A 26775-nucleotide genomic window follows, 5' to 3' on the forward strand; every position below is an offset into this window, starting at 1 on the left:
TTTGCAAGTGTACAGTCATAATGGTACATCGTAGCAGACAGTCAAAACACACAAGGGACTTCTTCTGTGCTTGCACTCTTTTAAATATTGCAATTAAGGACCACTGCTTGGAGAAAGAGTGAGAGAAAGAGAGAGAGTGTAAGAGAGGGAGAGATAGTCCTGATGAGTGCTCTAGCGAAACTGTGTGCCAGTCATTAGCAAAGCATTCTCCCAGTGGGTTTTTATCGATTTACCATGACTAATGGATGGTGGGGGGGAGAAATCACTTTAAATTAAAATTAGGATTGGTAATACATGCAAATTCAAATAATGCTTTGCACCCAGTGAAGATAAAATGTGTGAAATGTGCATGTTTTCTCGTACTTGTACAACCAATTGTCTCCTGTTTTCCTTATACAGCCTAAAATCAGCTCAGATACACAGCCGACGATTGGACGGCCCCTGCAGCTGCGATTTTGTTGGAAATTTCCTGTCTGTTGAAAGTATAAAAAAATCGATTTCACTAAATCTTTGCTGAGAAATCTCTTATCAATCCTAAGGACCTGCTATTTGTCTGGTTATTTTCTGAGGCCGGAGCTGTCTGGCGCATCTCAAGCGAGGGTGGGGTTCTTTGTGGAGGGTACTGTGGTATCATGTGCTGAAGAGATTTCATTTGTCACTTCAGTTAAAGTATAGATTCTCTGACAAGCATTATTTCTCATGGAGTCATTACAGTCTCAAGGGACATAAATATCTCTTGAAATACTATCGGCTTGCAGGATGAAATATAAATAAATAAACGGACAGTTTTTGCAGCAATAACATCCAAAGATATAAGCAAATCATAATTTTTTTTTTTCAGTCCAAAATATTCACTGTAGTGAATGAAGCCTAACCTCTTTGAATTAATCACAAAAGATTGGGTGCAGCATGCAAATGAGAAAATTAATTATGCAAAACACATGGTAAGCAAGTCTCTCCCTCAACGAAGATGGCAGGGCTTATTTAAATATTTGAAAAAGATTTTTGCCCAGAGTCCTTGTCCTATGAGAAAAGCGACACGTTGTAGAAGAAACAACATTTATTTTTACTGAAATAAACTCTTTTGGCTATTGAAGCAGCAGCTACATTCTCTTGATCTTGATGGTTCAAAGGACAGCACAGGTCATCACAGTTTCATCCACATCCACTTGTTTCGGTTTATCAAAGTGGTGCTAAATTGCTCTGTATCTGTGTTCTCTGCTGAGTAAATAATGTGTTATACAGGCTCATTATAAGCAGATTAGATCTATTAGTTACCGCTGTGCTGCTCTCAAATCAGCTGCCCATAGGAGAGCAGAAAATCATTTTAAACTTCAATAAGTTACAAGCAGTGGCAAGCCTCTCCATAATCCACACTGCCCCAGGCAGCAATAAGACTGGATGCAATTATGCAGACAAAATTCAACACAAACAAAAGAAATGGAAATTAGCCTTAAATAAAACAAAAAAAAGGGGAGAGAGGAGAAGAGAAAACAAGTTGGTCTCTTGCTGTCTCCCTCTCGCTTTTTCTTTCATTGTGAAATTTCACATTGTGCGTTTCAAAGCATTGTGTAAAGATTGTGCGGTACAAACATGTGGGATTGTTAAGGTAAATTAGCCTTCTCCCTGAGATGCTGTATGTGATTTATTCATGGGTTGCATGCAGGCATCAAACGTATGACACATTTTTAAATATTGCATCAGCCCTTATAAAAGCTTTGAACAGAAAATGTGAATTTTGTGAAGGTAAACTCGGTGACATAAACATAGAGATGTGACATTATTAGTCTTTTACCTTAAATTCCTTTGGAAATGTCTGTCCCTCGTTGTGATGTGCTAAACTCCTTTAGAAACAACATTAATTCTTTTCAAGTTTTTATGCACACAGCTTATGACTTTATATACTGCTTGAGGGATTAAATAGATTATTTGTTCTTAAGTATTCATATTTGTCTGAAATATACTATTAAAAATGCAGATATCACACAGGCCAGCTGAAAAGACCATGTTCTGATGATGTTTTTTGACTGATAAACCAAACATGACTGGAATAAACAAAAAGCCTTATGCTTTCTAATAATTTAACTGTGGTAATTTAAATAAGGAAAAGTAATTTGTGTGAACCCCATGCAATCAAACAATTCAACAGCCTTATAAAACAGAAAGAACTGAAGGCTATATTACATTTACAACCATGGAGAGAATATGGTGCATGAAATATGGGTTTGCAGTTTGATTTATTATGCATTTTTTTTCTCTCACGTAAGCCTATACAAATTATAAAGCATTTTAAAATAAAACTTACATTTACATTATAGGCTACTTAGCTTTAGATTTTAAATACATTGTGTACAGATATATTATATGAACAGATATGTAAGATATTTTTATTTTATGTGTGTATGTGTTCAGTCTTCAACGCATTTGACATCTTGCTTTTGAAGGTTTGGTTTGTGGGCCCGCCCACCTAATGACGTAATGGGAGTTTATTTGAAGCGAGTAACTCGTGATTGGCTGAATCACGCATCCATTTGAAATCCACAAAGCTGAACCAGGAACTACGGAGAGATTCTTCCCCTCTTTTAAGTGGTAAGTCCGTGTCCTCACACATAACGCTCTCGTTTTACACAGCTATGAATTTTGCCTTGCATTTAGATGTCTGTTACTGACCAGGAAAACCAATAAGAATCATTTTTTTGCGATTTGTAGCGCTTTACTGTTTCCTAAAGATTCCAAACATTCGTGTTTGATTTAGCGCCCGCCCTCCGCACAGTCTGATTGGTCGAGCTTTCGGTTTCTGTGCTGTGATTGGATAATTCCGCAGACTGTCTTAACTTCAGGTCAGACTGCAGGAACTGGATGATACGTTGACAGGATGGAAACTGTAAACAGTGCAATTCCATTACGTGGCATTTAGATGAATCGTAGCTCAACTATATGTTGATGGCTCTGTTTTATAAATTATATTTTATTCGTTTTTATTTTAAAGAATCGACATTGTTATTCATTTGACAAGTGAATGTTTTGTGTTTATACTGATTGATTTTTATTGCATGTGTGGCAATATACCTTGTGCGTGCCTTGCATCAATGAAACTAATGCACATCCCCTATAATTCCAGATTCTGTTATATAATTTTATTTTATATCAAATATATCCAGTTCAAGTCATAGTTTAGCTCCTAGCTGCACTCAAGGTAACCTTTTGTATTGAACACTTAACTAAAATGCATAATGCTGTCTTTAATTCATTTTTATTTTTTTTTAAATGCCTGCGGTGCTTATTTTAATCTTAAATCTCTTTCAAACCGAAACCTTTGTAGTTTAGCTTCTGAAAAAGGATTCTGGTCTCAATTTGAGTCTTCAAAGCGCTGGTACACATAGCCCTTGGCAATCTCCCTCTATTTGTGGATCGACCACAGCTCACCCAATGTATATGGTCTGCAATTTGGACACTGTTATCTTTGAAGATTTTTGTACATATTAGATTATGCAAGGTTTATGTCTTTTTTATATTCTGTGAAGATATCCTTCATGTCACTATTTAGTGTTTTGTCTCTGTTGAGTGGCCAGGTTAAGTATTTCTGTGTGGTGGGGAATTTTGCATTGAAGTTGGAAGTTGTTCAGATTGGTAACCACTCTGTAACCCTACGATCTCTTGACCGCTGGTTGAAATATCACCGTTTACAAAGCCTAAGGGTATATGGGCAGAAATAAGACACAAGTTTTTCAAATATGGCCATGTATGCCACTTAACAGGCCTTGTCAACTTCCTATAGTGGTCACGCTCATTACAAAGGAAGTGTTTGGTCATTATAGGTCATGCCCCTGGGCTTGACTCAAACCATGCTGTGTAAACACAGTAATGGCCCTCTTCCTCTGGTATCTTTGGAAAAGTAATCCATTCCTCTTTCTCCCACTTTGTTGTTGTGTGTGGAGCCCTTGTAATTACATCAACTTCAAGTAAAGATTAAAGACATCAAAAGTAGGATGCTGAGACGACCCTTGAACTCATCTTACATAGGCAGCCAAAGGGGAGGTTTCAGCTCACAAAGTCATGCCTCAAGAGAGGATGAAAACAGCCTCGTAATTCTCTGTTTTCATGCACCTCTGCACTTCCTCCAGCTCTTCTCTGTTTTCCATGCTAATCAGTCTAGGCTCTTAGCACAGAGCCTGTACACCTTTCCTCAGGAGATCTCCGGCTTATGAGCCAAAATGGATCAGGTCGAAGGTCTACGGCTCGATTTCTCTGGGAGAGAATAGGTCAGAGAGGTTTAAACATCATCAGAAACATAGACTTGCCCTTTGGCTCATGCACCCTTTTTTCTAAGTCTTTAACAGAAGGAGCAGTATTGATTGCAGATAGTATTGTGAGGAGCGCAGAATCTTGATAAAGGGCTCCCTGACCACCTCACAATAAAAACAGCGTATGAGGCTGTAAGTATGGCTAATGCTTTAACACACTTAACCCATTACCAATGTCAAAATTCCTTGCCTCCAAAATTAACCATTATAATATATATCACGAAATAAGGTGTTTTTTTTCTCCTCTGGTCTTTTTCACTTCAGTTGCTATGGAAATAGCAACTGAGTAATCTTGGGGACAAAAAAAAATCTTTTCTTGAATATGATAGAAACATTTTTCAAAAAAGCATGTGAAACCAACATGAATACAAAGAACCAATTAGAACCTTTCTTAGACCTTGGCACATGTGCTCCAAACAAGATTTAAAAAATATTTTTGCTTTTCTTTATCATAGACATGCTTCAGTGTCACTGACCCAAAATTTGAATCATTTATATGAATCATTAACTCTATGTAACACAATTAGGTATTCTGAAAATCATTTTCTACCCTCATTTGATTAATTCAGAATGCATATGTTTGGCCGGAGGTATTCAACATAGTGCAATTTAACACAAATTCACTAGTGTAAGGGCATGGGAAGACTTTCAAATAGACCATGTCTCGGATCGACTTTCACATGATTTAATTCCTTGAAGTCCCTTGCCACTTCTGGGGATGTGCCTTACATCAAATTCCTCTTTCTAGCTTTAAGATGCTTTCCGTCTTACACAATCACCCATGACTTTTGCAGCAATTTAGGATGTGATGTCCTGAAAGTGTAGTGCAAGGTTATGGTTCACAACTGGTGGGTCACAACCTGAAATAAAAAAGGGAACTAGAGGCAATGAACTGCTAAATGTCAGAGGTTTAGTGACATTTTCTCATCCTCAAATCCATGAGAAAAAAAAGTTACAAAATTGTCAGTAGTTCTCAAAGTCATCCTGTTGTGTTATGGGATTTGTGACTATTTTATAGCGTTGCATTGAGTCACATTGCCATTCAATGTAAAATCTGGGTCTTGAAGCAAAACCATTTGAGCACCACTTTTCTTGGTGGTTTGTAGATGAGCAGTGTTTATCCATTAAGTGAGCTTTGCTAGTATTCCCATTCATGTGCATTTAGTATTTTGAGCCATACCCATTTAGCATATCTTTACTTGAGGACTGCAGTAGTATTTTTCATTTGATTTCTGGAAGCAAACAGACACCGAGCTCTCACTGTTCACTGTTTTTACTTGCTCATTCCTCATACTTGGTGTATTTTTCATTCTGTTTCTCTCTCAGGTGAATGAAGCATGGGGAAAAAGGATGCAAGTTCTGTCAAGTTGCCGGTCGATCAGTACCGTAAACAGATCGGTAAGAACCTCTGTGCTTTCCAGTAGGCTTTATTTTTTAATATGGATGTTAGTAACCTTCATCAAATATTCATCTGGTGTTTTATTAAAGAGAGTCTGAAATGTTGCTTTTTCTCCTTCATTTCAGCCACTGTGATTTATATGGCTTATAAATTTTACGCATGAACAGACTTGATCAGAAAGCTCAGCTGGGAACAGACCAGCATGACTAAGAAAAACCCCCAAATAAACAACCGCATATATTGTAGTCTTCATGTTTAGCTTCTATACTCTCCATTTTTCTCTGATTTGTGCTTTCTATTGTATAATTTAGCACACCGCTTTAGAGGGAACAATCATTAGTTTTGCCTCCTCTTTCTTAACCAAGGCACTGTACGGCCTATCAATCATAGTAGGCAGCTGTGATAGCGGAAGGAACGTGGGGTTTGTTTTATAACTTGGACAATGTCAGTATAGATGCTAGGGGCTATATGAGGAGAAACAGCACTGTAAACATCTAGCAAAGCTATATAAATGACATTTCTCCAATAGCAAATCCAGTTCACTTGGTAAAAGACCAAAGTTTAAGGTCAAAGTCTATCTTAAAATATATTAAAATAGAAAACAGTTATTTTAAACTGTAAAATATTTCAAAATATTACTGTTTTTTATTGTATTGTGATTAAATAAATGCAGCCTTAGAATAAGAGACATCTTAAAAAATAAAATAAAATAAATCTTACCCACCCCAATTTTTTTAAAACAATTTCAGGAATTCTTAATAGCTACATACAGTATATCTGCAGCATTATTAAAAATATATATGTTACATTAGAAGATATTATATTAAAATCAAGCTATTGTCATTGAACACAGTCACATTACAGATCAGGAAATGTTTTGTACTTATACTGCCAAACAGTTTACTGGCTCCACCTAAGCTCCGCCCACAGAAAAAAACAATGTTTAGTAACAGACATAGGGTCTATAGAAAAGTGTTATTGTTTTTGGTTCTATTTGCTGTTAAGGTGTAATCACATTAGCAAAATTTTGGTGAAATTTTATAGTCAAAAAAGGATTATGTATTGTCACTAGTGATTTATGAAGCACTGTTCATTCAGACATCACTTTCAACCAAGCATCTTTTTGTTGGTTTTGTGACCAACTGAAACCTGTAGCAAAATCGCCTGTGTGGTGAAATCTTGATTGTGTGGATTCCTTTTGAAATGACTGGAGTTCACCCCTTAAAAAAATTCACTGAAAAAAATGTGCTGTTAGTCCACTTGTACCCTCCATTGTACATTTGGAAGTTCTTCATTTTCATTGGAGGGATGAGATATGGAGACATAGTTCTATAATAGCACTAAAGCAATGTCTTTTTTCCATTGGCACATCCCTGATGTAATTTGCAACACAGTGCACGCCGATATCATCTCCCCGCAGAAAGAACCTGTCTCATACACATGATTTTATGTGAGTTCATATCGCACCCTTTAGTAGGACTATTAAGCTTGCATTGCTCCGTCACCTTGCCTTATTGTGCCTGTGCTGCATGACTGTGCTGGCAACATAACAAGCTGAACTCCTGCTGGAGCCTGCGAATCTCAGACATATCCCATTTTGTTTTCTTTCTTTTGCATCTCATCAATTCAAAGTCGTAACAGCAGGTTGTGGACAATTGAGTTCCCCCCCGGTCCTCCCTCTCTTTTCCTCAGTTTGCTTTGAAAAGAAGTCTATATCAGCCTATTTCAGAGAATCGCTGTTTAACAAAAAAAGCACCCAAAATAGCGTAAAGCAACACAAAGGGAGAATACACATCGTAATTTGAGATTGTAATGGGAAGGTAATTTTTTTCCTAACAGGTCTTGCTTTCTCCCTTTTTTTTAACGAGAGAAAGCTTTTGTGATGTCAAGTACCTTGTAGAGCTGCTGTAGACACATTGACTTTAAATACTGTTATTAAGCTGCATAATGGACTCCGGAGAGCTGTCAACCACCAAAAGGGTTCCTCAGGTCTGTGTGGTCATCCCCCTTGAGTCAAGATCATTCACACCAATCCTCTCTGTCTTTGTCCAGCCATTATTTTTCGCATGACCAAACACTCAGACACATCCCTGCCTATTAACTCTCTCTGTTTGTGATAATTTTTGTGTGAATGTGCACTCAGCTGATCTGTATACAATGGGGCAAAAAAGTATTTAGTCAGCCACCAATTGTGCAAGTTCTCCCACTTAAAAAGATGAGAGAGGCCTGTAATTTTCATCATAGGTATACCTTAACTATGAGAGACAAAATGAGAAAAAAAAAATCCAGAAAATCACATTGTAGGATTTTTAAAGAATTAATTGGTAAATTCCTCAGTAAAATAAGTATTTGGTCACCTACAAACAAGCAAGATTTCTGGCTCTCACAGACCTGTAACTTCTTCTTTAAGAGGCTCCTCTGTCCTCCACTCGTTACCTGTATTAATGGCATCTGTTTGAACTCGTTATCAGTATAGAAGACACCTGTCCACAACCTCAAACAGTCCAACTCCAAACTCCACCATGCCCAAGACCAAAGAGCTGTCAAAGGACACCAGAAACAAAATTGTAGACCTGCACCAGGCTGGGAAGACTGAATCTGCAATAGGTAAGCAGCTTGGTGTGAAGAAATCAACTGTGGGAGCAATTATTAGAAAATGGAAGACACAAGACCACTGATAATCTCCCTCGATCTGGGGCTCTACGTGAAGATCTCACCCGTGGGGTCAAAATGATCACAAGAACTGTGAGCAAAAATCCCAGAACCACACGGGGACCTAGTGAATGACCTGCAGAGAGCTGGGACCAAAGTAACAAAGGCTACCATCAGTAACACACTGCGCCGCCAGGGACTCAAATCCTGCAGTGCCAGACGTGTCCCCCTGCTTAAGCCAGTACATGTCCGGGCCCGTCTGAAGTTTGCTAGAGAGCATTTGGATGATCATATGGTCAGATGAAACCAAAATAGAACTTTTTGGTAAAAACTCAACTTGTCGTGTTTGGAGGAGAAAGAATGCGGAGTTGCATCCAAAGAACACCATACCTACTGTGAAGCATGGGGGTGGAAACATCATGCTTTGGGGCTGTTTTTCTGCAAAGGGACCAGGACGACTGATTTGTGTAAACGAAAGAATGAATGGGGCCATGTATCGTGAGATTTTGAGTGAAAACCTCCTTCCACCAGCAAGGGCACTGAAGATGAAACGTGGCTGGGTCTTTCAGCATGACAATGATCCCAAACACACCGCCTGGGCAACGAAGGAAGCATTTCAAGGTCCTTGAGTGGCCTAGCCAGTCTCCAGATCTCAACCCCATCGAAAATCTTTGGAGGGAGTTGAAAGTCCGTGTTGCCCAGCGACAGCCCCAAAACATTACTGCTCTAGAGGAGATCTGCATGGAGGAATGGGCCAAAATACCAGCAACAGTGTGTGAAGACTTACAGAAAACGTTTGACCTCTGTCATTGCCAACAAAGGGTATATAACAAAGTATTGAGATGAAATTTTGTTATTGACCAAATACTTATTTTCCACCATAATTTGCAAATAAATTCTTTCAAAATCCTACAATGTGATTTTCTGGATTTTTTTTTCTCATTTTGTCTCTCATAGTTGAGGTATACCTGTGATGAAAATTACAGGCCTCTCTCATCTTTTTAAGTGGGAGAACTTGCACAATTGGTGGCTGACTAAATACTTTTTTGCCCCACTGTATGGTCTTACTATCTCTGATATGAGGGCTGAATGGAGCTTGTATGTTACAGATCTTCTCATTTTTCAAAACCGTGGTCTGACCCGGTCGCCCGCTGGCAGAACTCTCACCTGTGAATCACGGTCATGTCACAATGTTTTTAGTGTGCAAAGGTTGCACGCCCTCCCTCTGTGTACAGACAAAAATCTATTTTTTTTTTTCTATATTTTCTCTCTATTTTGTGTTGAACGAGTCAATTTGTTTACAAAGACAAAGTTCTTTATTTTTGACCTCTGTGCACTCCCAGTACATGTGCAATCCGTCAGTGCTGGATTCAAATTGGGCACATAAAGGCCTGTTCACACTAAATCCAAAGTGTTTGGCATGAAAGTATTGTGGTAACACTTTAGTACAGGGACCAATTCTCACTATTAACTAGGTCAGGGATGGGCAACTGGGCCGTGTACGGCCCGCAATGTCTTTTAGTACGGCCCGCTGGATTATATTAGACTCGGATGATCAATTTTATAACATTTGAAAAGTAAGTCACGTAAAGATTGCTTTCAGTTTATGATGTTAATACTGTCTCCAAACAGGAGAGGTCGCTAGTTTAACTGTGCACCTATTAAAGGGGTCATATGACATTGCTAAAAAGAACATTATTTGGTGTAATGCAATGTGTTTATGCGGTTTAAGGTTAAAAAAACACATTATTTTCCACATACTGTACATTATTGTTGCTCCTCTATGCCCCGCCTTTCTGAAACGCGTCGATTTTTACAAAGCTCATTGTTCTGAGAAGCGAGGCGTGCTCTGATTGGCCAGCTATCCAGTGTGTTGTGCATTGGCCGAATACCTCAAGCGTGAGACGGAAATGTTACACCCCTTACCGTATTGTGATGCCATGTCCCGGCGCGATGACACAAAAACAATAAAACCCATTACAAACGAGGCATTTGTTGCATCCAGTGGGGACATAATTACTGATTATAATGACTTGTACTGTCTTTTTACACGTCACGTTGCATCGCGCCGCGTAAACATTACCATGTGTGCATTTGTGATCTGAGAAACTACAAACAACAAGCACTACCCTACACAGCTCAAAACTCGAGTTTGAATAGTCAATGGCAAATTCTTTAAATATGAAAACATACTTACAGGCTGTGAGTCAGAAGCGCCAGACTGTCCTTGCAAAGTTGGAATTGCCCCACTTTATAGAAATAGTCTTTGAGCACAGCTGGCAGGCTACTCCCAGGTTCAGGACATAGTCCTCTGTAAAATGTGCTGCACACACTCTAATATTTGGGTTGAACTGTTCTGGAACAGTGTTGTAAATACAACTTAAGCACTGATTTCTAATTGTGTCCTCTTTTGAAAGCCCAAACAAAGTAGTTTCGCTTTCACAACAAAACAAGCGTCTCCAGGACATTATTGCAGCAACAATACTACAGTGAGAATAATAGTTCCGTCTTCTTTCATTGCATATTGGGCGGTATTTCGCAAATCTCCCCACACCGTGACGTAGACATGTGGGGGGTGTTTTTGAATGAGCTGTTTTAGGGGGTGTGGTCGAGTCTTAAGGTTTTGAGACTTTAGTCTTTGCAACTTCAGGGATCTTATCTATGCACAAACAGCTTGTAATACTCCAAAGAGAAAGGAAAACTTGAAATCACATCCTATGAACCCTTTAAAAATAAAAAATGAAAAACTGGCCATGAAAACAGTATTTTCCAGTAAAGATGGTAAACAGATTATCCTTTTACCAAGTACAAGGGGATACCCATTTAAGTTGCCATCACTCCACTGCTCACAAACAACGGGGACGCCAGAGTTACACTTGCATAAAATTTCAAAGGTAAAATGCATAGTAAACAAAACCTTTTTGCCAAATGCATTACAGAAATGTTTACACTGAACTGTGGGTTCTTAGGGGGTTCCTGTTCTTAGGGTTTCCGCGGGTTTAATTGTTTAAATTTAAGGCCATGAAAACTCTTAAATGGTATGAAAAGTTTTAATTTTAAGAGGTCTTAAAGGGGTGGTTGACTTTTTTTTTCTAGACTTGATTGTGTTTATGGGGTGCAGTCAATGATCTAGATCATTGGGTGCAGTCTAACATGTGTTCATGCTTCGTTTTTTAAAAAACGCGTTATTATTCACATAATTTACCTTTATTCCACACCGCTCTGTCCCTTCTCTGACAAACGCCTTGATTATTTAATATGAAGCCCTCATTCCTCATTCATTTTTATGAAGCCCCTATGTGTGGGCTCTGATTGGTTAGCTGGCTCAGTGTGTTGTGATTCGCTAAACCGCCGAGCATGCGTCTAAACATCCCGCCCCTCAGCTCAGCGGCATGTGCTCCGGTTGCATTGTAAACAATGGCGTCGTATATATTGCATATCAATTTGAGCCCGATTGAGACGCAGAGGATATTAGTGAAGAGGATCACACAGAACCTGTGCAAGCACGGCTCTTAATGGTATGTTTGTTTGTTGTTGTCTATTACTTTTAGATGTGCTGTTATTATGCTACTGCATATGTTAGCTTTTAATATACGGTTTTATTCTGATTAAAGCTTTAATACAGTACGGCAACCGCACACACGTCCATGTATAATGCTTCTCATTGCTATATGAAAATGTATAATTGGAACAGTTTGTTGGAGCTTATCTGACGATGTGAATGAGAGAGGAACAGTATTAAGAACGGCTGTTTTAGAACATTGATTTTGCACCCCTAGTTTTCTCTTCCTCTTCTTTATTATTTCTATGTTAAGACTAGAATAGGCTACTTATGGCAAACATTTGTACATTCATTCTAATTATATCCTATTGCAAATACACTCACAATAGTATAGTAAATAATAGTTATTTGTGATTGGACCGGTGTAGTGTAATGAGACTGGAGCCGCCTGGCAGAAGCCCCTCCTTGACGCGAATTCGTGTCTGTTTAGAAGTGAATTTCACGCGTGAATGAAGCGAGTAAACTAAAAATGTTCAAGCGTCCAACTATGCGCGAATAGCACGATTTATTCGCGCATGTCGCGTCTGGTGTGAATGCACAGTAAAGCAGCGCAGCATGGCCTCGCCCCCTTCGTTAAATGTTCCCGAGGGCGGGGTTTAACTGGGTCCGTGACGTATTGGATCCGGGAAGTAACTCGTTGTAGTCCCTTACCAGCCGTTTTAGTAGGCATTAAACTTCCAGAATTTTAAAAGATGATATCTCTGTTTGCATTGAACTTTCAGTGCTGCAACTTTGCAGATATTGTTCATGCTCAAACAGCAACATTACACACTAACTAACGTTAAAAAAGTGAAATCGCAATCAACCACCCCTTTAAATTTGGGGACGGAAAGACAAGAATTGCTATGTACAGTATCTCACAGAAGTGAGTACACCCCTCACATTTTCGTAAATATTTTATTATATCTTTTCATATGACAACACTGAAGAAATGACACTTTGCTACAATGTAAACTAGTCCGTGTACAGCTTGTATAACAGTGTAAATTTGCTGTCCCCTCAAAATAACTCAATGTCTAAACCGCTGGCCACAAAAGTGAGTACACCCCTAAGTGAAAATGTCCAAATTGAGCCCAGTTAGCCATTTTCTCTCCCTGGTGTCATGTGACTCGTTAGTGTTACGAGGTCTCAGGTGTGAATGAGGAGCAGGTGTGTTCAATTTGGTGTTATCGCTCTCACTCTCTCATACCGGTCACTGGAAGTTCAACATGGCAAAGAACTCTCTGAGGATCGGAAAAAAAGAATTGTTGCTCTACATTAGTTTGTTAATAGTGAGAATTGGACCATAAAATAAAGTGTATTTGTTTGGTTTAGTTTTTGTAGTTTATATGATTGTTTATTTTTAATTTAATTTAATTTAATTTATTTTATAATTACTATTATGAAATATATTTATCTATTTTTGTTAATTAAATTATTCACTTTTTACACTGTTTACACTTTTTTGAAGAAGAAGAGGAACCCCCATATTTCCAAATTAGTGGTCAATAAATATGTTTTTTTTAATGACAGATGCATTTGGTTGCCTGTAACATAGAATATTTGGTTATATCTTTTACAGTTCGACATTTTGAGAAAAAAAGGCCTTTATGAAACACAACACATTTATGTATAAAACGCTCATAATTCACTCATATTTTGTGCCAATTAATTAAGAGTCGGGTAGTAGGTTTATCAAAACTTTGTTGCAATCCTATAACAGGAATAATTGCAGAGAGTTTTTCTCCAATCTGCAAAGAGCTTGTTTTCTCTCTTAATGAAATGCTATTTGTGAATTAGCCAGATCATGTTAGAAAAGCACCGGGCTGATGGGAAGGGAATCTGTCTGCGGATGAGAAGTCATGGCTTTTGAAATGAAATCAGCTGCAGCAGCTTTGAAAGGCACCTTTGGCCCTGTGGGTTGATTCTTGTCACTTCCCTGTCAACATCTGACAGCACAGTGTGTACTTGGAGGTCATACCGCTCAAGTACACAGGAAACAATGGCAAGTTATATTAGAGAGGCTCCGCTTTTAGTAAATACGTAGGGAGAGATATCGCTCTGCTGCGATGCAGTTGAATGGTGATTAATGAGCGAAGGTGCGTTCAAAGCCCGCCTCTGTATCGCTGGCCAATTTGAGCGCAACTGCGGTGAGACGGCAAAGCCAAGAAGGCCATCGAGTCGTCATCATCAGCGAGTGCTCACGCAGAGAGAAACGCCTCATTGAACTCGATGGCGCGTGATTCAGCGTACTGGCAGGGCCACAAAGTCTCGCTATATAAACAATTTATTTCAAACTCTGATATGATTACAATTAACTATTCATTTTGAACAGATGGCTGAGGCTGTTTGTTGTGGGTATTTACACCACAACAGGAAGTTTCAAGAAAAATAAGACACACACCTAATCTGTCCCAGTTGGCTTGGAACAAAACGAGTTTTGCTTTCCACACCATGTAAAATCTCCGCAGGTGCGAGTGTAAACTCCTGTAGACGCCAAGAGAGGGAGAGAGACAGAAAGACAGTCATAATATGGTGTAGGAGTAGGGCTGGGTATCGAGTTTGATACTTTTTAGGCACTGACCGAATTGCCTCAATATCATAGAGTATCGAAAAACGTCTTGTCGTTCGGTACCAAATTTTGATACCTAAGGGGTTAATCTCATCAGTGTCAGACGCGGTGCAGATTGATCAGTGTTTGACATCAGTGAGAGCTATTCGAAAGCGTACGGAGCAGTCTGCCTTCTGTATCGCGCGGTTTTGTTTACTACACACACAGACTGAAGCACGCGTGACGCTCGTGGTGATTTCGGCGTCTGCCATCTCACTAAATAAGGACATTTATAAACACATGAACAACATCTCCAGAACTGCTCTGAGAGTCACTTGAGCATTTTACCATTTGGTTTGAGTAAAACTAGCATCATGATCATATCATATAAGGTTACACACAGAACTGAAAAGGTATTCACAGCAACCTGTCAAAATAGAAGTTCGGTTTAACTTGGAAGACACTGCGGCAGAAATATATTACTGTTGTTCAGCAGAATGTACATACTGCTACTACTGGGCTACTATTAAAATTCTTAAAACTTTTTTTTAATTTTTTTTAAGTAATAATCTCACAACATTTCTTCCATGTTTTAATTTTAATAGTAAACCCCCTTTGTTTGCCAAAATAAATAAAGTTTGATTTTCAATAATTTAAAGATAAGTGAAATTAATGTTTTATGCCTTCATTTGAAAACCAGATACAGAACACAGAATTTCTGAGAAAAAGAAAACATTTCATAAGGCTATTTTAAAGCTGCAGTCTGTAACTTTTTTTTGGGGGGTCAAAAATGATTAGAAATCAGTATTTGAGTACATAACCAGCCAGTGTTCAAAACCATCACCTTACTTTAGCCCGATTCACAACCGTTAGCTTATAATAATGTTTTCTGATTTGAGCAGTACGGGTAGGTTTCTCACAGCAGCTGGAATAATTAGATGTATCATTTTGATGGCGGATTGTAATCCAGGATCATGTGTTTATGAAACACATGTGAATGAAATTAAATTATATTCCCGTTTTAAATGTGCTTCTGATTGCAGATTTGTATTTTAAAGACAACCAGTTCGAAGGGAGCATAGTTTGCGTTTTGGGTTAAAAGAATTTCTTAACATGAATTCGAATGGTATGGCAATTATATTAGACTGTACAGAAATTGAAATCTACAAGCTAATACACACTATACTCATTGTCACGCAATGCTGATGTTGTTAACATTAATGATTTGAGAATAAAGTATAACAATAATAATAATTTGCACAATAATTTGCACGGTTAGATGTGATATGAGCTAACCGATCGTTAGATTTAATTACCATTGGTAGCACGATTTATTGTAATTCTTTTTTCCTCAGTTGGGCAGAAAAAACGTGGCAGACTTGTTACTTACTTGTTCAGATGGCAATATATGGTGAAAATTCTTATTTGGGTCATTTATTCCAAGACATAGGCTAGAATCTGTGATTGCGAAGTACAGTAAACATCCACACTGGTGCGGTGACTGACTGCCACACATTCACCTCAAAACATTAGATTCATCCGCGCTGGAGCCGTGCCAGAACACCGGATCACAACCCCGCGCACGGAAGATAATTCCACACAGAGCTGTAATTCCAGGTTTTCAAACAGAGATGGCGACAAAGAGGCAAAACTTACGGACTGCAGCTTTAAGAATAAATTTGAATAAATTAAGTTGTTTCTATGCATTCAATTAATTAGACATACTACAACACAGAATTTAATAACAATAAAACATATGGTGAAAGAAAATAAAATGCCCACTTATGAAAGTGGATAAAGATTTTCAATTTCTTGAAGTCTTTAACAACCTAGAATAAATGAATAGAAATGATGATTCTGTCTGAGCTATGCGTTTTAAAACGAACACACACTAGTGTAATTGTAGCCTAACAGATGTGTAAACTGAAAACTATTTGAACTTTTATTAAAACTATTTGCACTGATTTATTGCATTGGATATATTTTGTTCCTTTGTGCAGTGGCTCAGGAGATGAGGCTTTGAGTCTGTGTAAATGTCAACAAGCTGAAAAAATAAAACCAAAGTTTTTTGAGATAATGTAATCTTGTTAACACTGATTTCATAAAATTGGTATCAAAAAAGTATCGTTCAGGAACATATCGAACATTTTTGGATGATGTATATTTTTGCTCTATACCAGAGCATGTGAGCGGAGCTGAGCGGTCAGAATTTCCGCTCCCCGCTTACGTGGGTGTTCGCTCCCCCGCTCACCTGAGTCACACCAGACTGCTCCGCTCAATTCTGCTCCCCGCTCACCTACTATTTCATCCCGCTCCGGTGATATCGCTCAACGCTCGCTCAAATTAAAAATTCCTCTGCATGACTAACACCTGCCGTTTTCAACCGAAGCCTTACGCCTGGGACTCACTGCCTGCGTGGCGGATGTGAAGCGGGTTTGTTGCGTGACTGCTGCGGAAAAAATCAACTTCACTTCTATTCTGTCGTGGGGCCGCGGTTTGCAGTGTGGTTGGACCGCACCTGATACGCGCGCATTCCGCAGGCAGTGTGGCTGCTCGAATCTGTTAACATAGGCATGGAAAGGAAAATCAACACGCAGCAAACCCGCTCCGCGACGCGTCCGCCATGCAGCCTATATCCTAGAATTGTGCACCTGTATGACCTGTCGGTTTGCTTTTGGAAATGTTTCACGAACTCCATCTCTCTTTCACAACGAACGATTTTTGAAGTGTAGGCTGACAGTTTTGTTAATTGTTGAAGGCACAGGTGAATTCTGGGTGGATTTGTGCATGCCCTAAACTTGTGGTGTGAGCGGTATCGGAGCGGAACCGTAGCAAGACAGAGCTATCGCTCCAGGCCTTTGGATAAAAACCCGCTCCGCTCACATGCTCTGCTCTGTACTTGCTGACTGTCAGTCCTGTCTTCCTGTGTCTTGTTTCCCCTCGTCTCGTGCCCATATTTGGTTTGTTCCTGTTCCTGTCCTCGTTTAGGTTATTAGTTAATTTGCTCCAAGTGTGTCTTGTTTTCCCTTGATTTCCTTGTCCTTAAAAGCCCCAGTCCATTCACTTTGTGTTTGTCTTGTCTACTTGTTGGATGTCGTGTGTTTCCTGTGTTCCTGTGATTCCAGTATTAAAGTCTGTTCAGCATTCCTCCACGTCTCTCTCTCGTTCAACGATCAGATCAACGATTCGTGACCGAAGACCCAACCAGAACCGTATCCTCCATCGTTTCCCCCCGTTTTGTTTTCTAAGTTTTGTCAGTGTTTTGTGCTTTGTTTGTTATGTTTTTTTCCTGCGGCGATGGAAGTCGCCGCTCAGATCTTCGCCCTTGCCCGCCTGGATCTCCCCTTCTACGAGTATGGGGCCGAGTTCCGTCAGCTCGCCAGGGGAATGCCGCTGGACGACGCGGGCATCATCCACCTTTTCCGGCTCGGAGCCAATCTCCACCATCCCATGGAGCTCCCAGACACCACGGGTGTGGTCTCCGGGACCGAGCCGGAACTAGCCCGCCGTCCGCGGCCCCCCCTCACCAGCTGCCGTCCGTGGCCCACGAAAGCCTGCCGTTCGAGGGGAATGAAACGCCGCCATCCACGGCTCTCCCTAGCCCGCCGTCAGCGGTGAAATTCACGCCGCCATCCGCGACTCTCCCTCACTCGCCGCCGTTCGCAGCCCACGCAAGCCCGCCGGCAGAGAGTATGGCAAGCCCTCCGGCCATTGCTCTCCCTAGCCCAGTGCCCGCTCCTCGACAGCACCCTCCAGTGCCCGCTTCTCCAGGGCCAGTCCCTCCCGTACCCGCACTTCCCGAGCGCACCCCAGTGCCTGGATGGCTTTAGGCGCCCCCCAGTGCCTGGATGGAAGTTTAGGATGGCTTTAGTCAGAGGGGACGGGGGCCGGGGGCCGGGGTCACGGCCTCAAAGTCTGTACCGCCATGGCCTCCCGAGTCCCCTGATCCGCCATGGCCACTGGACTCCCCACATTTTAGAGTGGCCTTTTATTGTGGCCAGCCTAAGGCACACCTGTGCAATAATCATGCTGTCTAATCAGCATCTTGATATGCCACACCTGTGAGGTGGATGGATTATCTCGGCAAAGGAGAAATGCTCACTAACACAGATTTAGACAGATTTGTGAACAATATTTGAGAGAAATAGGCCTTTTGTGTACATAGAAAAAGTCTTAGATCTTTGAGTTCAGCTCATGAAAAAAACAAGTGTTGCGTTTATAATTTTGTTCAGTGTGTGTATATATATATGTATACATATACATATATATACATATATATATATATATATATATATATATATATATATAATATTCAATTTATACATTTTTATATATATAAAATATATACCTTTTTGTTGAGATCAGTTCTACAGATATTTGGTGAAATTAAAGTAAATAAAGCATAAATTCAGTCAATAATAAAAGCTTATTTTGACTTAACAAATGCAATAATAAAAACATGTACATTAGATTGCTGTAATAAAACAATCTTGTTCTTTTAGAAATTAAGGCTGACGCAGAGCATATTCCGAATAATTTAAATGTTTGTAAAAGAAAAAAAATATTGTGTGTACCATCATGGTTACATGGTGTCCCTATTGTAAATGCCCCTGCAATTTACCAAATATTACCATTTATTAATCGAAACTGTGGACCTGCAAATCATACTTTGTGTGAGAAGGAATAAAAGTTGTCAAAGTTTTACTGCCTCCAGTGTTCATTTCAACTGGAAACTGCAGCGATTGCTATGTATAGGTACGTTTTTTGAGTTTCGCAGAACTGTAGGCAGAGGCATGTATTTCCAATGAGCCTATGTTGAAAATTACATTATTTTTGTTTAAAAAATACATTATTATTATTACTTTTGTTGGTTTGATTGCTTCTGTTGTCCTCCTTTGTAAGATACTTTGGATAAAAGCATCTGCAAAATGTAACAATTACTGAGGAAAGCTTGCCTGATGTTTAGGCCAACAGCAACAGTTGCTAAGACTGGTCAGTAATGTTTTCAAGGTACAAATGGTCAGTTCAGGTTATTATTTTGCATTAATGCCATGCAGTCTCTTCCCACAGAGACCGAACTGAGAACTATTTCACAAGTCTCTGCAAACAAACACACTGTTCATTATTTAACAGCCCAGTCTGTACTGAACCAAGCCATCATTCAGCACTCGAACAAAATAACAGGATGTTTACCTCTGATAATGGCCTCTTGCAGGCTTGCGTCGCACACAGAAGGTGCACCATAAGGCAGAAGAGACCTGCGAATGTCCCCGGGGAGGGGTCAGTGTCTAGCTTAGGCATCTGAGAGTATCCAGCCCGGCAGTCTGCTGCTGAAGATGGATAAGGACACTCTCTCTTTCCCCCACTCCATGTAAATAAGTCTTAATGAGGCAGGAGTTGCACTTGAAACGGCCCCTGTGTGTCAACAGATCTCACGGAGACCTTGAGTCTGACCTGGGTCTGCTGCAGCCACTGAGGACAGCCCCCTCCTTTGCCCACCAAGCTGTTGCCTTCCCACTTTTTCACTTCTCTTCCTTCGTCTGTTTGTTTCTAATTAGAGACATCACGCTCCTCGCACACCTTGCACACATACGCTCCAGGCGGTGGCTTTGCCCAGCGGGTTCGTTGCAGTGCTTGCCTGATAACTGCCACTGAGGTGAACTAGTGCGCTCACGATTTCCTCTCTGTGTTAACAGTGCACTAGCACTGCTTACTGCATACTGTGCAGTATATGCTCTGTAGTGCCTACTATTTTTTTATTTATTTATTTATTTTTTTTAATAGGGTGTGAAATAGTATGCATTCCCATATGCAGTGGGTAAATGACACTTGCTATATTTATGCTGGTTAAAAAAAAAAAAAACTTATTCTATTTTTCAGAAGTTTAAATATACCTTAAAAATAATGCCATGTAACAAAGTGCAAAGTAATAATAAATAACAAAAAGTAAAAGTTTAATAATAAAAAATGTTATCTGTACTGTGTGTACACATCTTTATTATTATTCCAAAGAATATTTTAAAATGTATTCTAATGTTTTGTTATTGGTAACACTTTATTTTAGTGTTATTTTATTTTGGTGGTGTTGTTACACAGGTTACATGTACTTACTATTATAATAACAAGAAATTATGCATAATTACTTGCAAGTAACCCTAAGCCGAACCCTAATCTTAACCCTAACCATACAGTAATTACATGTAGTTAATTACCGGTAATATTACTCCGTATTTAAAGGTATGATTACACTGTAACAAGGACACCTTAAAATACACCTGTATCTTTTTTTTTTTCATAAATATAATTATGTTACTCCATGTTGGCCGCACTATATGACCTTAATTTAAAAAATATATATATATATATATATATATATATAAGTAAGTAGTGAAGCAGTTTTCTTATAGTCTTTTATGGTTTTTCTTTCTTTTTTTCTAATAAATAATAAACAATTATGCCAAAATACTTAATAAGGATTTCTTTTTAATATCAGGTTTTAATGTCATTATTTTAATGTGACTTTTTTTTTCTTCATTACGACAGCAGGACAGACATTTTTGACGTTATGCCCCCAAAATACCAAAATTATTTTTTTTATTTCTGAAATTAAAAACATGCTCATCATATAAAATGTGTAAGTTGTTATATGAATAGCATTTTATTTTATTTTTGAAAAAAATAAATAAAGGACAAAAAATAGCAATACCACAATAAACATGAAATGTGACACACTGCATGCAATAAGGAAACCAAGAACATTTTTTAATCCAATTTTGTGTAAAAAAAAAAAAAACATTTAACTTTTGCCAGTCTGATCCAATAAAAAGTCAATAATTAACGTGGAATAAATGAGTTTGTGATAGTCCATCTTTGTATATTTAAGATGAGCTCAGACTAATTCAGTCATGCATAAATTAAATACTAATTTATCTTATATAAGATAGTACAGAAGGTTAACAGGCTCATATTAAGTCATGTTAATAAGGGTTAATACAGGCAAATACATTAAGGCAAACTGAGAATGTTTCAGCAAAATGCATTAGTTTAATGATTCGTAATAGAACGCTGATGAAGACAATTGCAAATGCATTATATTTGTTTTATTAAAACATTATTCAGCTGTTAAATGAAAAAAGCTTTCAGCCGAACTCAAAATGCAAATGTAACTCCAAATGTCACATGGCAGGAATGACCCGAGCGCCTCATTTTCTCTCTCAGGAAAACAGGATTACAAGAAAACCAAGCCGGCGCTGCGAGCCACTCGGCTGAAGGCGGAGGCGAAGAGGAGTGCTCCGGGAATCAGGGTGAGATGGCTGTCTTTCATTCTCATTACCTCCCCCTCTATCCCAACTGATCCCTCTCTCCCCCATCTGCCAAACCACACACACACACACACACACACACACATTATTCATCACACCTCTCCAACCTGAGAGCAACTCAAGCAGTCTCCATATTGATGAGGCAGAGAAGAGCTGTTTGACTCTCAGAGGAGTAGCTCTCTTTCTCCCTCGCCATCTCCTTTGCTTTCTCTCGATTTTTCTTTTTCTCTCAGCTGTCACTCCAGAATAATAATCGAGAGATTGAGGAAAAAGCTTTTTATTCACCATCTTTGTGTGATTTCCATGTATTAATGGCACTGGCTTAGTCAAGTATAACTGGCAATGTTGCTCATACTGTATTAATCTTTGGTGCATAATTTTGTCTTGGACGTTTGCGTTGTGGACATGACATCTCAAATAATACCTGACTGTTACTTTTCTTCGCCATCAGATTTACAATTTTCATAAAAAAGGTTACCGAAAATCCCATAGACTTGCACTGAAAGAGAAACTTGTCCTGTTTATAAAGACTGGTTTCAAAGAGATCTTAGCTTTGTGTAGTTCACTCAAAATCCTAAAAGAACATAAAAGAAGATATTTTGAAAAATTTGAATTTTTTTTGGTCAATGGTCACCAAAAATATTTGGTTATCAACATTCTTCAAAATATATACTCTTATGCTTCTCAGAATAAATATCATACAGGTTTGGGATTATGTGAGGGTGAGTAAATCATGACAGAATTTAATTACATTTTTAGTGTGAACTATCCCTATATTTTGTTTTAATTAATAATAATAATAATTATAATAATAAGTATTTTTTATTCTTATTTAATTATTAGTTTTTATGCACACATTAATGTATTAATGTGTGTGTTAACAGAATTAATCAAAACAACTGCTTTCAAATGATCTGTGAAGATACTCTCTTCGTCCCTGTTAATTTTGGCAAGGATGTTATTTTTGGTTGGTTTTTGGCATGAGAATTTGTGGTGCAATATGTTTTATTAGTTCTCTCAGAATCCAGAGCTCCACATTGGGAACTGTAGCCAAACCCGCTAGTATCCATGCTAAGACCTCTCACTGACAACAATGATCTGAAACTAAATTCATAATTCATAAGCTGCAATATTTTCACAGTGGACTGAACAATGTAGAAACACTGAGCATGGCTGAGCATGGCTGCACATAGCTGAATACAACTTAAAACGTTGTGTTTGCTTGTATTGGGTTTAGTTTGGTATGAAGAAATCAAATGTGAAGGCTGAAGATTAACTGGTTTTAGCAACTCAATTGTTCTTGTTAGAAAGCCAAGCCCTCATTACAATTCTTCTAAGTCTCATTAGTCTTTCATCCAATTACTGAGAGCTTAAAACGTAGAACATTATTTACATGAATTCTATATGCATGTTTTAAGAAAACCTTCTCGTCCTTATTGGCTCCAAATGTTCGTTTGGGACATTTGGGAGCAACTAAATGTCTTTCCACAGGTATGCGTGAAGCCTATGAGCTCAGTGGTTAAAATATTTGTTTACTGCTGAAAGCAGCATCCCCTCATTCTGTCAGAAATGTAGTTTATTGCGTACAGATTTGGTCATTGACTTGGCACGCTTCTGAGGAACGAGGACGCCGATTTGTTTGTTCTGGTTCGTAATGTGACTAATGGACCCCTGAGCTCCAAGCTTGAGTTTTGTTCTGGTGTGCGCTTCTCTGAGGTATGTCTCCTTGGCTTTGGTTTTCTGAGGAGTTGACTCACACTTTTACCACTTGTTTTTCCACAGGCCATTTTCTCTGGCTGTGCATGCTTGGCAGGTGGTTCTCCATCTATGACCATCCCTCACACAACCCGCCCAAACGCACACACGTTCTTCTTTTTCGTCTTCCATCGTTCTTTAGCGTCGCTCCCGTATGTGAGTTCTGTGTGAGGCTCTGGAGAGCAGGTTGAGGCTGAGGTTCGGGCCGTCCTGGGGTCCATGTTGGCAGTCTGCTCAATCTGCTGTTCTCCACTCGTAGGCCAGTTGGTTTGCTGGGATGTTGCCTGCCGGCTTGGGGAGGCAGCGGGCGCTCGACCACCTGCTGTGGGCACTGCTTGGCTCCCTGGTGCCTGGCTGAGCGGATGGCATCACCTGGCACGGAGTAGGGGTTCTGGCGGCCTCAGCTGTGTGGGGCGCCTGGCCTGAAAAAATCAGTGCCAACTTGCTAGCCCTGAAGCTGAATATTGAGAGCCCGCCGGCCAACTTTAACTGTTTCACTCTTTAGTACATTCCATTGCATGCATAAGTAAGTCCCAGTGATTTTTATCTAAGGTTCTAAAATACCCAAAAGTGCCATAGTACAACCACATTTTTTTAACATGTTGATACCTTCTGGCGCAAGACACCAACACCAAGCCTCTGAAATAAAATTTTTATTTATTTATTTATTAAAGGGTTAGTTCACCCAAAAATTAAAATTAGCCTGTTTTACTCACCCTCAAGGCATTCTAGGTGTATATGACTTTCTTCTTTCAGACGAATCCATACTCAGATATTGTGTTGTGACTGACAAGTGTCGAATTACAGATATTAAAAAAATGTTCCGTTGTTTTATAGGTTTTTATATTTATTTAGACAAAATAATATAGAAATTAAATAGAGATTTTGTCTTAATAAATTAAAATTGATTTAAAATACATTTATTCAATATTGTCAAGATACCAGCACCAGGCCTCTGAATTTAATTAAGTTATGTATAATTAAATTATAAATAAGTATTATTTTATTGAAATAAGACTTAGAATAATCTAGAATTCAAATTGAGTTGTCCACGTTCAGTTGAAAAATCAATCAATGTGGAACAATCAATTATTAGAAAGTGGAACAATTCTGAGAATTCAAATTCTGTCATTCATGTTCAACTGGAATTCTAAATAAGGCTTATATTAAATTAGGGATTCATAGATATTAAAATTGTGGTAAATAACTATTTTTGATTGATAAGCAATAAATTGCAGATATTACACTTCTATTTTATTTCATCAAAATAAATAAACAATATGAATATCGATTAAAAAAAAAAAAAAACTAAGAGTAAAAACTAAAAACTTATCATTTTAAATCCTACTAATAAATAGTGTAATGTACTATATAAAATAAACATTTATTATGAGATTTGCATTTTACAGTGTTATTAATTATTATTTTTCTTGGTGGAAATAGTGTAAATGACCATGCATGAATAAATGTACAGTATTGACTGTAAAATAAAGCAGATATTAGCAGATAATTGATATGGCACTAATACTGTACATCCCTAAACTAAATGTAATTGTTGTAGTCATTGTTTTCTGTATCACTAGAAGACAAGACCCTGTGCTCTCTTATAAAAGAGTATTTTAGATTATATGTGTGTCTCAGACCTGCATCTCTCGCTGTATGCAAACTGTGTTTATGAGTCCCATTCACACCTCTGCATTTATACAGTCTGTCAACACTCATATGAGTGAAACTTTCATTTTTATGCCTCAAACACACACCCTTCCTCTCTCACAAAGACGTCGCAGCTCGGCAGCCAGCGGTCGGCAGAGGGTGAGGTATTACAGCACACCTGGGTCGGGCCGAGATAACTACACAACCACTTAACGCAGGGGGAAAATCCCACTTCAGCTGTTTCTGTTGGACGCTGATGCCGTACCGCACCTGGCCCGTGAGGGCCAAAGTTATGAACACAGGGCTATATGAGAAAATACCACAGAATTGTGTGAAACCAGAAGACCGTGAGAATTCATACAAGGACACGAGGAGATGCGTGTGTGTGTAAGAGACAGTGGCCTGTCGCCAGATGAATGGGAACTCACTCCCGGCATGCCACAGCTGCTGCTGAGAGCCACATGATGCTGTTGGGAATATTCCAGCGTTTTCCATCAGAATGTGGGAGACTGAAGCGTAGGCCGTTGAATTATTAGCTTCCTCAAGACAACAAGGTCCCCTCTCTTCACTCACATACCCTCATCTGACAATTTCATTTTCACACAGCCTCCTCTGGACTTACTGTATGTCTTTTTTTTTCATCAAAGAATATGAGATCACATCTGTATTCATGGCTTTTTACTTTACTTTTTATTTTTCAAGAAAGGATTTTTGGGTCCTTGATGCTCCTTTTTGTGTCCAACTGTAATTAAACAAAAATAAAGCACAAATGCAGCACGGTTGTAATTGTTAACAAAAATGAAAATCATTAAATATAATTTTAGTAGTTGAAATGATGTTGACATATAATAAAATATACAGTAAATGCTAAATGAAAAGTGTAAATGGAAAAATTTCCTCAGCTTAAGTTAAAATACTACAATTTCTGAAATTAAATGAAAACTAAATAAAAAATAAATTAAAATCAAATAGAAATGTTAAAAGACTAAAAAACTATAAAATACATAACACAATTAAAATTAAATAAAAATATATAAAAGTCAAAGCAAAAAATTCATATATACGTGTGTGTGTGCGCAGTGTGATGTAACTGAAATGCAGGAAACCATTTTGTTGTCACATGAGAAAAATAGAAAAATACAAAACTAAATGATATATCACAAGGAGGTGTCAAGGTCATAACTTTTTGATCTTCATAATTCAATAATAATGTAAATATTTGGAAATAGATAAACTTTGAGGAGTATTTTTGAAAACCTAGGATAAAATGTGTATGCAAATATTTTAATCATTTTTACTTGCTTGAACCACTTTACATTTTTAAAGTCATTGCATTTTTTCTTTTGTCTTTTTTTTCTTTTCATCGGCTTGGACAGTCTTATTAGTCATTGACACTCTTGTAAACAGGACACATTTGAACTACTTTGTCCCTTTGTTGCTACTCAGTCTGTATTTAAAAACTTAGAAGCATTTGCCACAATTCACCAGAGACAAATGCAAAACAATTCCTTTTGGATGCGATGACACTTAGGCTCTGACACAAAGCGGTTAAATAAAGAACGTGAATCAGCGTGAGCCTCTGGTAATGTATGAAACTA

General features: G+C 38.6%; 1 protein-coding gene across 2 annotated transcripts in view; it reads left to right on the top strand.

Moving 5' to 3' along the window:
• Positions 1-2503: 2503 nt before the first annotated feature.
• The window catches only part of triqk (triple QxxK/R motif containing), a 28701-nt gene continuing 4429 nt past the window's right edge, over positions 2504-26775 (top strand). Inside the window, exons 1-3 of one of the 2 annotated variants that reach the window (XM_058752750.1) lie at positions 2504-2589; positions 5631-5702; positions 21666-21751. In XM_058752750.1, the coding sequence (XP_058608733.1) occupies positions 5642-5702; positions 21666-21751 (147 nt within the window). In that variant the 5' untranslated portion in view covers positions 2504-2589; positions 5631-5641. Of the gene's footprint in view, positions 2590-4362; positions 4437-5630; positions 5703-21665; positions 21752-26775 lie in introns of those variants that run through there. The other variant, XM_058752752.1, reaches the window with a different exon arrangement.

The sequence above is a fragment of the Onychostoma macrolepis genome, chromosome 19 (genome assembly GCF_012432095.1).
Source record: "Onychostoma macrolepis isolate SWU-2019 chromosome 19, ASM1243209v1, whole genome shotgun sequence".
Taxonomy (NCBI): Eukaryota; Metazoa; Chordata; class Actinopteri; order Cypriniformes; family Cyprinidae; genus Onychostoma; species Onychostoma macrolepis.